Source organism: Pantherophis guttatus, chromosome 16 (genome assembly GCF_059756535.1).
Source record: "Pantherophis guttatus breed Tessera chromosome 16, ASM5975653v1, whole genome shotgun sequence".
NCBI lineage: Eukaryota > Metazoa > Chordata > Lepidosauria > Squamata > Colubridae > Pantherophis > Pantherophis guttatus.
This window is the reverse complement of record NC_142078.1, coordinates 19,324,802-19,338,662: the sequence shown is the minus strand read 5'-3', so window position 1 is coordinate 19,338,662 and position 13,861 is coordinate 19,324,802. Positions and strand designations below refer to the sequence as shown.

At 45.4% G+C, this 13,861-nt stretch overlaps 2 protein-coding genes across 10 annotated transcripts in view; one reads left to right on the top strand and one right to left on the bottom strand.

Annotated features, from left to right (window-relative positions):
• Positions 1-683: 683 nt before the first annotated feature.
• Positions 684-3,088, bottom strand: DOLK (dolichol kinase). 3 transcript variants are annotated; one of them, XM_034436134.3, is made up of 2 exons: positions 3,025-3,088; positions 684-2,530 (listed from the first exon to the last, which is right to left on the bottom strand). In XM_034436134.3, the coding sequence occupies exon 2, from the start codon at positions 2,415-2,417 to the stop codon at positions 846-848; it is 1,572 nt and encodes a 523-aa protein (XP_034292025.1). In that variant the 5' UTR covers positions 2,418-2,530; positions 3,025-3,088; the 3' UTR covers positions 684-845. The 3 variants fall into 3 exon arrangements, with proteins under 3 accessions (XP_034292025.1, XP_060539919.1, XP_034292026.1); XM_060683936.2 differs by having other exon boundaries at positions 3,029-3,080; XM_034436135.3 differs by lacking the exon at positions 3,025-3,088 and adding an exon at positions 2,854-2,994.
• A 170-nt stretch (positions 3,089-3,258) lies between these two features.
• Positions 3,259-13,861, top strand: part of NUP188 (nucleoporin 188) — a 44,369-nt gene continuing 33,766 nt past the window's right edge. For 3 of the 7 annotated variants that reach the window (XM_087879618.1, XM_034436129.3, XM_034436127.3), the window contains exons 1-13: positions 3,259-3,347; positions 5,894-5,948; positions 6,484-6,557; positions 7,179-7,263; positions 7,547-7,627; positions 8,118-8,162; positions 8,637-8,729; positions 9,782-9,901; positions 10,721-10,932; positions 11,269-11,383; positions 11,705-11,902; positions 12,971-13,060; positions 13,510-13,575. In XM_087879618.1, coding sequence (XP_087735744.1) covers positions 3,322-3,347; positions 5,894-5,948; positions 6,484-6,557; positions 7,179-7,263; positions 7,547-7,627; positions 8,118-8,162; positions 8,637-8,729; positions 9,782-9,901; positions 10,721-10,932; positions 11,269-11,383; positions 11,705-11,902; positions 12,971-13,060; positions 13,510-13,575 — 1,260 coding nt within the window. In that variant the 5' untranslated portion in view covers positions 3,259-3,321. Of the gene's footprint in view, positions 3,591-4,465; positions 4,559-5,893; positions 5,949-6,483; positions 6,558-7,178; positions 7,264-7,546; positions 7,628-8,117; positions 8,163-8,636; positions 8,730-9,781; positions 9,902-10,720; positions 10,933-11,268; positions 11,384-11,704; positions 11,903-12,970; positions 13,061-13,509; positions 13,576-13,861 lie in introns of those variants that run through there. The other 4 variants (XM_087879620.1, XM_087879619.1, XM_034436128.3 and 1 more) reach the window with 3 other exon arrangements.

Sequence of the window (13,861 nt, the reverse complement as noted above, 5' to 3'; positions counted from 1 at the left end):
AATTTCAAGTTTGGGTTAGGAGCTATCTAAATTTGCAGTTCGAGCTAGCTGGAGGAAAGATTCCCCCAAACCTTGCCTCTTTGTGGTGCTCAGGATCTGCCATCTTCTACAAGATCCTTGGGATGGGACTGTGTTTGGCTTGGAGAGATACATGGATGGGGGGCTGTTGATGGGCAAAATGGATGTCTCAAACCTCCAATGGCTCCCGTTTTACTTCGAATAGCCTCCCAATAATTTTAAAAAGGCCCCGCTTTGCTGATGTCACAATCCTGATCGCGATCCTTAAGTGATCAGAAAAATTAAAATTTATCCAATAACCTGTAACAGAGATGTCTCAAATCAGTTAGGGCTTCACTTCCTGCTTTGTCAGCATCAGCCTGACCAGTCTTGTTAAAATAGTAACTCTTTATTTCTTTGGTTTGTCTTCCCTCCTTCTTCTAAGGGGTGAGATGAGACAGACTGGACCAAAGTCACCCAACTGTCTTCCGTGCCTAAGGCAGGGCTAGAACGTGGGGTGGCTGGCTTCAAGTCCAGCCCTTTGACTGCTTGAACAAACCCCTCCTGTTTAAAAAAAAAAAGAACAAAACAACCCCTTGGAGGATTGCTACTCTCAGTATGAGTGGCAATTGCTGCTTATTATACTGCAGAAGCTGTGAAAAAAAAAACAGACCACAAAGAACAGCCTCATTATATTTCAGCTTTAAATAATGAACGTGCAATCACTTACAGGGACAGGCCGTGGTGTTGCTTTTTGCCATTCTGGGCCAAAGACACCAAAGAAACAGAGTATGGGTGTATCTGATTACGCTCTGAGGGGAGAGAAACTTTATCCCCTTCCAGGGTAGCTAAAGCATTAGCAGGATGTGGAGGTAGAGAGGCAAGAGTAAATTGTCCACCTGAGTGGTGTAGGCTTCTAAAAACGACACCAGGGTAATCGAGACCAAGATCCAGGAGTAGCTGGCGTTCAGGTCCACAGAACTGTCAAAAATCACAATCAGGGCAACCGCAATGATTTGGGCAAATATGGCCGACATGGTCCCTTCAAAGGTTTTCTTGGTTCCAGGCCATTTGACTTCCCCCATCGTGCTGCCAAAGATGGAGGCCACAGAGTCCCCCACGCCTACAGCCAGAACCCCAGAGTAGGGAGCCAGGGCTCCTGCCCCCGTCAAGGCACCTTTGGGGGCGCATGGTCTCGGCACCAGCCACACCGGGAAGGACATCCCAAGCAGAAGGTAGATATGAGTCAAGATCAAAGGCCCGCTGTCCCGCTCGTCCAAGAACAGCGAGAGCAACTGCCGGAGCGTCTGTCCGAAGGGCTTGATGGTGAAGTAGCGGACGTACTCGAGCAGAATGAAGACGGCCAGGCAGATGACTGCTGCCACATACAGCAGTTGGCGGTCGTAGATCAGCCCCGGGACATAAGTGGCCACCACGATGAAATGGAAGTACTTCCGGGTGACGATTGAAGCTTGGTGTTTTTTAGAACCGGAGGACCGCTTGACGTTTTGGTAGAGGACTATCGCGCAGGCCAGAGCAGCCAGGAGGGCCCAGTAGCACAGCAGGTGAATTCTGATCTGGGTTTGGGAGAGCAACTGGAAGAGCCACATCAAGGGATTCCTGCGGATCAGGCGGTAGAGCCAAGGCATGACCACGCCGAGGCTCAGGACAGCGGTCATCATGTGGAAAAACATGGAGGAGGTCCAGGTGGTGGAATCCATGAAGAAAAACAGCACCGCGAAGGAGAGGCCGAGCAGGGCCACTCCCACCACCACGACCAGGAGGAAGAACTCCACGGGACTCCCTCGGTTCTCGCTGATGTTCAGAGAGCGCTTGATGAGCTGGTTAAGGACGAAACTCAGGCCGGTGAGGATCAGCAGGGCTTCCCCGGGGGTGAAGCACCGAGGCAACAGGTACAGCAGGATCATGCTGAGGTAGACGAAAATGAGCAACACCTCCAACACTTCGATCACTTCGGAGACGGTCAAGGAATGTTTCATGGTGTAGATGATCAGCGTCCCGGCAATCCCGGACAGCACGCAGGTGTTCGTTGGCACCGGCTTGGTAATGCCCAAGGCGATCACCGACAGGAAGAGGGCGATCATCATGCCGGTGGAGGCCACGACAATGCCCAAGCGCTCGAAGTACACAATGCCAGCCACTCGACACCTTTCCTTCATCACGATGCCCAGCAGAGGGATAACCATGCAGGAGGGGAGGAGGCCGCTGTTGGCCGTGGTCCGGAACTGGAATACAGCCCCACCCAGACGAAGGAGATGGTCCCACTTAAACTGGATGTAGAAGGCTTGGACGGCGAGGACGAGAGCGGACCACGAGAAGCGGTCCCAGACCACGCTGTGCACGCAAAGCACGATGGCAAACACCACCAGCGATTCCACCAGAACCGGTTGGTTCCACATGGTGACGGTCGGCCAGTTACGTCTCGCAAGAGAAGGATCTCCACAGCTGTCCGGGGCGTTTCAAATGCAGGGACTCTCAAGGCTGAAAGCTCCCTCCTCTGTTCGGATCATCCCTAGGAGAGAAAAATCAAATCTTTTAAAGAAGCACACGGTGCCACAATGGTGCGCCCCACATCACAAGCCCAGCTGTCTTTAACAGGATTCAGAAGACAGAGCTGCGCCTGTCAATGGTTCGAGGCCTCCCTGTGCCCACCTCAGGCGATAATTACAGATTAACAAGAGTTGGAAGGGACCTTGTAGGTCATCTAGTCCAACCCCCCCGCCCAATTCTTTGCCAAGTTGCGACTACCACCCCCATCATCCCCAGCCACCCTCGAGAATCCAAGTCCGGCACTCCCAAGTTGGAAAGCGCCGTTTTGACCCCGGCCTAGCCTACCCTGCGGGGCTGTTGTGAAGCAGATCGTGGAGGGGGAGGGAGGGAAAGGCTGCCATGCACACACACACACACACCCTTCCCCCCCGGGGGCTGAGCTCCATCCCGCCGCCCTCTCAAGCCCTCCCCCTTCATCATCGCTCCGCCTCATCGCCTTCCCTGACTTTAACTCACCCACCAGGGCGCCGCCATCTTGCGGGTGGGTGAGGACGGCGCGCGCCGGTGACGTCAAGAGGGCACGCCCCAGACGCACGTAACCCACGGGGGGGGGCGCGCGCCGGCTTTCCTAACGGTCGAGCGGGCGGCTCCCAGCGCGCAAGCGCCGCCCCGCCTTTTTTTTCTTCTTTTTTTTTTCCCTCCCTTACTGGCGGCCCCGCCCCTCTTTTCTCCTCCTGGCGGCTCAGCGGGCGGGCGAGCGAGGTAGGCGGGAGGGAGGGAGGGAGGGAGGGTCACGTGGGAGGGGAGTCCAAGATGGCGGCCGGCGGGCTGTCTGCGAGGTAGGAAGGCGCGGGGCGCGCGCGCGGTCGTTGTCGGAGCCCCTGAGGGGAGAAAGCGGCTGTGGGAACCGAAGCCCCGAGCCTCGCCCGCTCAGGCCACCCCCTCCCCCCCCGGAGCTTTGGGGTGAGGGTCTTGCGGGTTGGAGGGGAGGGGGGACCCCTAAAGAAGCCCCCTCAGCCCCCTCCTGCCTTCCTCATTGCTGCCCATTTGAGGGGTTTATTTACCGCTATTTATTTGAACCGGTAAGCCCCCCCTCCCCCCTCCCAGTTGGACTTTTAATTGAACATTATCCTTCCTTTCCAACAACAACCCTGTGAGGTGGGAAAGGCAAGGGAAGGCGTGGCTTTGGGTGCCCAAGGCAGGACTCGAACTCAGGTCTTTGGCTTTCCGGTTCTGGCTGGCACCCTTTGGGGATGCCCCAAACTGGGGTAATGGAATAACACCTCCCCCACTGGAAGGAAATGAATAATATAATTTCCATTTGAGTGGGAAGAAGGCAGGGATATTAAAAGATATATTTTAACACATTTTGAGTTGCCCAAATAGATCTCTCTCAGATAGCTAAAAAGATCCCACAGGAAAAGGGATCCCCTGATTTGAATTTGAGCTCTTTTGAACTGATGTTTCTTTGGAAAATAGGGTAATTCATTTCAGGCTAGGAGGAAATATGCCCGGAAAAATATTAATCATGAACTTTTGTATGTATATTAATATATTAATGAGATGTTACAGGGAAGGATAAGAAGAATACACATATAATTTAAATATAGGGGTCACAGAGTAGTTAAGAGAAAGCAAAATAGAACTCCAAAATCCTTTGTAAAAGTAACAAAAAAGACCTGTTTTAACACTGTTGCTTTTACTGTTTGCCTCTAATAGAACCTCCCATTTTGCACCTAGGAACTTTAAAGAGTGTCTAAAACCACAATTGTGCATTTGCTAATCCTCATGCTCACCCAATTTTTGACTTGCAATTAAATGCAACCTGGTATCAATTTATAATTTGCCCTAAATTGAGTATTGCATGATTTGAACACGCAGTAATTATGACCTACCTGTATGTATAGAAAGGCAGGATGACATAATAATTGTTCTGGCTGTGCATTCTTTACACATTTGTGCTGTCTGACATTGTGACAGGCTGTAAGCCAAGGACATACAACTGGTCCAGTATCTGCTCTGCTTCAATGGTTAGACGGCCTAGACATTGGTATTTGAAATATTTCATTCTGTTTTATTAATTTAGATGAATATATATATATTGCTAGACCATGTGTGATGTGCCATATGCTAAATAAATAATGTACTATCTGGGAGTATGCCTATTCCCCTTGATGCTTCTCAAAATTGGCTAAGTGAAGTGTTCCTCCCTGCCTATGAGAAACTACACTAGTTGTGTTGGATTGATCCTGTGGGATGGGCTGGGTTGAGAGAGAAGGACTGGCTCCGAGTCCCCCAACTGGCTTTCATGTCCAAGGCAGAATTTGCACTCGGGTCTGGTTCTGGTATCAGCAGAATTGCTGGGGTAAATTTTTACTCCCAGTTGACTTGATCTTTTCCTAGCCTGCCATCTGATCTGGAAACATCAAATTAATAATGAGAAATCCGTTATGTTCATTTGATATTTTTAAATCATAATGTTGATATAATACTATTCTCTTTTCGTCTTCAATGGTCTAAATTTTCTAATATCTTTATCATTCTCTTTCATCAGTCTTTACAATAAAAAAGTATAGTTGGACAAAACTGTTATTGGGGAAGGGAAAAATAATAGGACAATAAAACAACATCCAATTAGAAGATTTGTGAACTTGGTGAAGACATTAGTGTGGTTGTTCTAATTAGAATTGCGTGCTAATATCTCTCTGGGTTTTCCAGCTCTATAATATCATCTGAATAGATGCCTTTTCTTAACTGTTTTTTTTAACAATTCGTGATGGATCGAATAAATTCCAATAATCCAGACAACAACTAGAGTTGTTGAATTATTCAACAGCTATTCAACTATTCAACTGTGAATCACAGTTGAACTATTGGGTGCATTCTTTGTGACTTTCACTCCTTTTCTTTCCCTTTACCCAGAAAGCCATGTTTGCAAATTGATTATATTATCTAGCATTGCTTCAGTCAAAGGCCAGGTGGTTTTCTATAATCTTCCTGGTAGAAATAATCAGATAATTTCTTTTTCCTAGAGGGTTCTCATTTGCATCCTAATATATTCCAGAGTATTTTCAGCAGGACATGCCAGTAGCTTCCATCTTTAAAAAGAATTCAGGAAGAACAGTTGGGTCAGAATTAAAATTGGGCAAGGAGGTGTTACTGGAAAGAAATGTGCTTGAGGGGAATGGTTACTTTGCTCTGAAAAGTGTTTGAATAACAGAGTCGGAAGGGGCCTTGGGGGCCTTCTAGTCCACCCCCTTGCTTAAGTATGGGCCCTTATATCATTCCAGACAAGTGGCTGCCCAGTTTTGATACAATTGCATAGAGAGAAATGGTTCTGTGAGCTTTGAAAAGACTTTAAGGAATGCGTGACTTTTATTTTAAGGAGCAGCAGAGAACTGTGGACCATTCTTTTGGGAAGATCAGCTTTGAGAGAACCGGTAAGCAAAGTTGGCTTCAGCTGTTTCCTTTGAAACCTCTGGTTTGTGTTAATCATGGCAGCAGTAAAGGGAGGCCTCTTTGATTAATGTATTCAGTTAAGCAGATTTTTTAGATTAATGTTTCTAGTTCCTTGAAGTAACAAGGCGAGCTCTCCACAAGGAATGTAGAGTCTGATAAGCACTGGCTCAAACCCGACAAGGACATTGATTTGAACCTTAGTGACTTGCAAACTCATTATATCTCATTATAATATAAAAACCACACCTCCTGAATATTATGATGAGCAGGAACAAGATCATACTAGGACTGTTTTGGAATGTTACATGCTACGTCCCTCTGAGCATGTGGTGCTGTTTCAGAGATGAACCAAATAATGTTAACCAATGAAAGGCCACAAGTCTTAAAAATTGCTAAGGTTGGACACCCCACTGTACAATGCTTCTCCTTCCATTTGTCCGGCTTTGCGAAACTAAGCAAGCAGTTTTTAACAGTTGAGTGGAATTCTAAATTCAGCATCCTTTTGTCCTGATTTAGGCACAGATCGCAGAAGAGTTGAATAAACATTGGCAGAGGTTGCTTGAAGGACTTTGTTACTATAAACCACCCAGGTACGGTAACCAGATGGCTGGGTATCTAGCACAGTGCTCAAGTTAAGAAAAGCTTGGAGAAACAATGGGTTTTTCTGGTCATGAATCTGCTTCCTCCTTTTAGAAATTCATCTAGTCTGAAATAGAATAGAATTCTTTATTGGCCAAGTGTGATTGGACACACAAGGAATTTGTCTTTGGTGCATAAGCTCTCAGTGTACATAAAAAGACGAGATACGTTCGTCAAGAATCACAAGGCACAACACGCAGTGACAGTCATATGGTATAATAAGCAATCGAATCATACTAGGAAATAATATCAATCAAATCTTAGCAGAAAAACAGCAGATACAAAGCTAAATGATTTGTATAACCCCTTTCCCCCCCATGTTATTTAGATGAACTCTTAAGGGTTAAGATCTGATTCTTAGGCTTGGCTACAAAGATAAGTGGGCCCCCTACCTTGTTTTTCTCTGGATGTTCTTTCTGAATTTGATCATGTGTAGATTATTTTATTTTAGATTTCCTTTAGGGCTTTATCATGTTTATGGAATGTTTGTGGATATAAAATTATCCAGGTGTTAGATCAAGATTCACTTTGTTCCAAACAAACCAAACTGAATAACTGTTTCTTACGTCTAGTTCCAATTCAGCAGAAATCGTGAAAGCTGATAAAAACGTGCCCGCTTCGTTGAAGGAACTGGGACTCCGAGTCAGCAAGTTTTTGGTGAGAAATACTTTCAAAAGTCGCTCTGCTTTTTTTGCTCTGCGTGTTTCAGGATGGGGGTAGAAGAAAATATCAGAATTGGAGAGAAGTTGGTTTTCCCCAGTCCTACTGTTCGAGTGAGGTTTGTGTCTGGGACTTCTGAGGTTTAATCGAGGTACTTTGCAGAACTTGGTTCTGCAACTTTGCAGAACACTGAAAATTAGGCCTTGTTCTGTTCTTCATTGTCCTATCCCTCTCTCCTAAAAAGTGTGTAACGTAGCTAAACGTTTGTCTGCCATTGCAGGGTTTGGATGAGGAGCAAAGCGTGCAGCTCTTACAATGTTACCTTCAAGAGGATTATCGAGGGACTAGAGACTCGCTAAAGGTGGGTAACGGCGCACGCTCTCTACCCCAGGATTTCTGTTGGCAAGTGTGTCTGTGCATGGCTCTGGAAGACTAGGATTTAATGCAGTGAGTTCTCACTGTGATGCCGTAGGCTTGCATTTCCACTTGGGGGTGAGGCCCGCCTTGGAGGTACTGGCCATAAATATTAAGATTCATGGGAATTCTAATCCCACCCTAGGCAAGAAAGCTGCTGGGTGACTTTGGGCCAGTCCTTCTCTTTCAGCCTAAGGGACTTCCTAAACTACTTGTGGGGGGGAGGGGAAAGGAGGAGGAAGCAACGTTCAGGTCTTGGAGTTATTTATAAAAACAATAGATGGGGTAAAAATAAATGAACAAAGGCATATATGCTGTCCATTCCGTGATGAATATAGCTAAAACCTAGATGGGAACATACCTTTCTCCGTTGTTTGTGTCTCCGTCCAAGCCTCAACTCTTTATGACGGATTCCTTGCATTCCTTTTTGTATCTAGACCGTGCTGCAAGATGACAGGCAGAGCCAAACTCTGCTACTGAAGGTGAGTTTCCCCTACATCCTTCTATGGGCCCTGCTCCCAGCCCCACTGCTTCTGTATCAAGTCTTTTATTGGGGGGGGGGTGGCACGGGGGGAGGGGGTTGATTCGATGCAGCAGAGAGGATTGAAGTTCCAAGTAAGAAATGTGGGCTCTTGCCACTTGCTCCTGATTTGTCCTGTGTGGCTTCTTGCAATTATTTTGGATAGTATTTTTATCCCCCTTTTCCAGTTGAAAAAAAATTATCCAAAAGCCCAGAGACAAAACAATAAACCACAATCTTATTATGGTGAGGATGAAGGACAACATTGTTCACAGATAATGTGTTTGTATGAAAAAAATAAATAGCAAATGAAATACCTGCTAATCAGAGGTTCACGTGGGGTAGAACCTGGGAATTCAGCAAAGAGACTGTGGGGAAATAAACACGAAAATACAAAGAGAGCTGCTACGATAAAGACAACAATATGTGTTCGCAGATTGCTGATTACTACTATGAGGAAAGGTTTTGTATTCTTCGGTGCGTTCTTCACATCCTCACTTATTTCCAGGATGAGAGGCACCCTTACATGGTATGTATTGGCTTCCTTTCTTGACTCTTCTACCATCATTAAATGCAGTTAAAGTACAGGTAGTCCTCGTTTAGTGAAGACTCGTTTAGTGACTTTGCACTTACGACAGTGATAAAAAGGGAACTTGGCCACCAGCCATCACATTTATGACCTTTGCAGGTTTGTAAAGATAAGAAAAGCTGAAGTAAGATCATAAGTACAGTCACAGTTTCTCTGAGCAGCTCCTTTGCTTAACAAGCGAGTTGCTGGACCTCACCGTGGTCACTAAATAAGGACTCCCAGTAAAAGACTATAATCTGAGTCAGCAGAGCTCTTGGCACTCCCAAAAGCCTTTAATGATCTTTGAAAGGGATGAAGTTTTAACCTTTTAAGGGAAGGTAAAATACATGTTTGTTTATTAGTTCTATCTCACCTTTATTTTGGGTCAACTCAAGGAAGCAACCTGCCTCTGTTTTCCAGAATAACAACCCTGTGAGGTGGGTCGGGCTGAGAAAGAGGGAAAATCAGCAAACCAACTTTCATGTCTAAAGGAAAGCTAGAACTCACAATTACAAATTTCTAGCCCAGCCCCTCAGCTAATGGACCAAATTGGCTCTCGTTATTATGAAACACATAGCCAATAATTTTATTAACTGCACTTTAAAACATTTAATTGCATGTGAAATTATCTTTGAATCCTTCCAGTATTCTGGTATAGGATATATAGAATTATAGATGTCAACTGGTGCCAATTTTTTGGAGATATCCATAACAATTATTGGAAAAATACATTTACTCACACACTTATCGGCTCTCCACTCATGTAAATTAGGGAGTGACCCTAACGGTTTGAGATTATGTATTTTCATAACACGGATGTTATTATTCATGATTAATGTCAGTATTATTTTTAATTTATAGCATGTCTATTGTTGGTCGATGACCGTAATAAAGTTTTTATTCATTCATTCATTCATTCTGGTATAGTATTAAAAAAATGACATACAAGTATAAAAGGGAAGAAACAGTCTCTTAATTTATTTATTTTTTCCCATCTTGGTTTTGCTATGAAGGTCCCGTATTCACAGTGTATGGAAAAACTGGATAAGGAACTGGTTCCTAATTATCGGAAACAGTTTGAAGATCTGTATAAAGCAGAAGCGCCTACATGGGAGACACACGGAAGTCTGATGGTATTTTTTTCCCCCATTCATACTTTACTTTCAAAAATTGTGAGCTCCCGTGACTTGTCCCAGCTTCTGCCAACCTAGCAGTTCGAAAGCATGTAAAAAAATGCAAGTAGAAAAACAGGGACCACCTTTGGTGAGAAGGGAACAGCGTTCTGTGGGCTTTGGTGTTGAGTCATGCCGGCCACATGACCACGGAATATCTTCGGACAGCGCTGGCTCTTCGGCTTTGAAACGGAGATGAGCACCGCCCCCTAGAGTCGGGAACGACTAGCACATATGTGCAAGAGGAACCTTTACCTTTTACCTTTAAGGAAAATATGTGGATGCCACCAGAAGTTATGGGTGCTTCAACACTGGAGGTTTCTACAAGAGACTGGACAGCCACCTGTCCAGAATGGGATAAGAGCAGGGGGTTGGACTAGAAGACCTCCAAGGACCCTTGTACCCTGTGATTTTCAAAGGAATATTTATCAACATACCTTATCTCGTTTGGCAAGCTGCCATGTAACTTGTTTCCAACTGCAGTACAAGGCAAAAATTGGCACAGTCACAAACAGAACTTTCCATTATTGAAACTACCAAACGAATAAATTGTTTCCTGCAAAAGCCCCCTCCCCCTTTGCTCCTCTTTTGTTTCCTATGGGAGGGGCCAATCACCTCCAAGGTGTGGCTTTACTCCCAAGTCGACCCTGCTTTCTGAGTTGTTCTTGTCTTCTGGCAGCTCTGCCCATGCGCACACTGGGAAGAGGCTCCAGCTCCTCTGGCTTCCCGCAGGCCACAACAGTGTTTTAACGATCTGCAACTTCTGCTTTTTGCCCACAGACGGAGCGGCAAGTGTCTCGCTGGTTCGTGCAGTGCCTCCGCGAACAATCCATGCTGCTGGAGATCATCTTCCTCTACTACGCCTATTTTGAGATGACCCCGGAGGAGCTGCTGACTTTCGCCAAGATGTTCAAGGACCAGGGCTTCGGTTCTCGGCAGACCAACCGCCACCTGGTTGATGAAAGCATGGACCCCCTGGTGGATCGGATTGGGTGAGTGAGTGCCACGCGCTGGGCCTTGTGAACCGTGACGGGCCACGGACCATTCTAGATAAATTTATGTAAGCCGGTGCATGAAAGAACAGCTATAAGTAGTCCTTGCCTTAACGATCAAAATTGGGACCTGCAGCTCTGTGTTTATGTGACTGCAGTGGACTTATGGCTTCACTTCCGCTGAGGTCATTAAGCGAATCACCCACTGTGGCTTTTTTTTTTGTTTTATCAAAGAGCCAAACGAGCCAAATGATGGTTTGCTTATGAGGTGAATCTTCTCACGCAGTTCTAATTTCTTGGTGTTTTGTCTCTTCCCCCCATAAACATGCTTTTCAGGTACTTCAGTGCTCTAATTCTGGTGGAAGGCATGGAAATCGACTCCTTACACGAACGTTTGTTGGACGACAGGAAAGAGGAACATAAATTTGCTGGCAATGGACAGATCCGCCAGGTAAATCCCTCGCAAATCTCCGATATTCTCAATATTCATGTTTATTTTTACCTCACCATGCAAAATCTTCTTTTGGGTCCTGAGGTGGGATTAGAACTCACCATCTTCTGGTGATTGGCCTAAAGTCACCCAGCTGTCTTTCATGCCCAAGGCAGAACTAGAACTCACCGTCTCCTGGTGGCTCAAAGCGACCCAGGTGGCTTTCAGGCCTAAGGTGTGAACTAGAACTCACCGTCTCCTGGTTTCTAGGCCAGCATTTTCACCACTGTAGCAGACGGGCTCTGGGCACCATTTGACACGCCATCCATTTGCTCCCAACAGGAAATGGACCGCCTGCTGCTGACCCTGGGCGACGTCCCCCATCACGCCCCCGTTCTTTTGGCCTGGGCTTTACTCCGGCACACCCTGAGCGCTGATGGGTCGAGCGGGGTGATCCGGCGGATGGGAAGCACTGCCATCCAAATGAATGTCTTCCAGTATTTGACAAAGCTGCTCCAAGCCATAAGTTCTGAAGGAAATGTGAGTCTCTAACCCGGAAGAAATATTCTTTATAATATTTAATAGCTGAGAGGCCTCCAAGCCCCATTTTTTCTTCCTTTTTTCTTTAACCTTGGAATTCTGTTCAGGCCACACCACACAATTTCGTCTTTTCTTGTGCGAGGAAAGAAAGTAGATTTAAGCATTTGCTAGGTTTAGCACGTAGATTTTCCAGGGAAGAAGGAAAAAATGTAATACTTGTAGCTGTATATATCTGTAACTAAACAGATTGCGGATGGGGAATAAAAACTCTTCAGGTGGTCCTTGTTTAGTGACAGTGCAAGCAGTCCTCGTTTAGCAACCACCACTGAGACTTGCAGCTCAGTTGTTAAGCAAAGGGGTCACTAGCTAAGCTACAACTGCCTACGATCTTAATGTCAGGATTCCAAGTAACACCCCCAACGAAATCAAACTCCGAGGCTTGAAGTTCCTCAAAGCTAACTTTTATTAGGGATGTCATATTGGCACAGCTGGGAAAACCCGAATCTGAAAGCTTCCGGGTTTTCCTCACCCACAAGAATGTTCAAGACCTTGCCCACATCTCCCACATGCCCACCACAGCTCCAATCAGTTCTTTCCCAAACAGAAGACATCTTCCAATTTCTTCTTTGCACAGCTGCCAGACACATTGGCCTTGAACTTCTCTTAGAGAATTCTGTTATGGCTGTCTCTACTACTTCACTCATGCAATCCCCCCTCCCAACTCCCCACGGTATGCTTGTGGCAGGCCTGGATCCTCAAGGCACACAGGTAATGTGGCTTCCAGGCATGGCACTTAGTTCAGTTTCCATTTGCTTACAAACTGGATTGCATTGGTTGTAGAGTTAATTTTTCATCGCCGTTGTAACTGCGAACAGTTGCTAAATGAGGCAGTCGCTGAGCAAGGAACTATCTGTCTTTAAGTGTGGCGAGAAAGGTCATAAAATGGGGCACAACTGACTTAACAAATGTCTCTAACTTAGCAACAGAAACTTTGGCTCAGTTGTGGCCGTAAGTCGAAGACTACCTGTATTTCCATGGCTCCGGCTGTGAAACACTCTTTGTTTGCAGTGTATTTCCAGCACCTCCTGCATGTGCATTTACGGCCTCCTTTCCTTCGTGCTGACTTCCCTGGAGCTGCACACGCTCGGCAATCAGCAGGTAAGAGTCCAGGGTTTAAGAGGAATAGAAGAATGGGACGGGACGGGATAGGATAGGTTAGGATAGAATTCTTTATTGGCCAAGTGTGATTGGACACACAAGGAATTTGTCTTTGGTGCATACACTCTCAGTGTACATAAAAGAAAAGATACATTCGTCAAGAATCATAAGGTATAACACTTAATGATAGTCATTGGGTACAAATAAGCAATCAAATCATATTAGGAAACAGTCAATGTAAATCTTAAGGATACCAGCAACAAGGTTACAGTCATACAGTCATAAGTGGGAGGAGATGGGTGATAGGAACGATGAGAATATATGAACAATGAGATATATAATGTGACATATGAGTTTCTCTGTCCCTTCCTCCCTCTTTCTTTCTTTCTTTCTTTCTTTCTTTCTTTCTTTCTTTCTTTCTTTCTTTCCCTTCCTTTTATTTTCTCAAGGACATAATCGACACAGCGTGTGAAGTTTTGGCCTCTTCCAGCATTCCTCCCTTGTTCTGGAAAACGGTGAGCTTACTCTGAAAGCGACACTTGACCCGTGTTTCCTTTTGAGTCACTGTTTCTGAAAATTTGGGGAAAATATCCGCCTTTTGGTATTGGCAAAACTGAGTTGGTCTTCTAACTGAGAGTTCTAAGGTACTCTTGAGTCTTGAAAATGATTTTAAAAGATTCCTTTGGTGTAAAATGGTTGAAAAAAAGCTACCTTTTATCCATAGTAAATACTCTCTTCCTATTTTGTCCTTTTTTTTTTTAAAGAAAAGGAATTAAAAAAAAAGAAGGAAATATATGTAGG

Excerpts from the sequence above, each read along its gene's own strand:
- DOLK (XM_034436134.3), bottom strand. The coding sequence starts at position 2,417 with ATGTGGAACCAACCGGTTCTGGTGGAATCGCTGGTGGTGTTTGCCATC.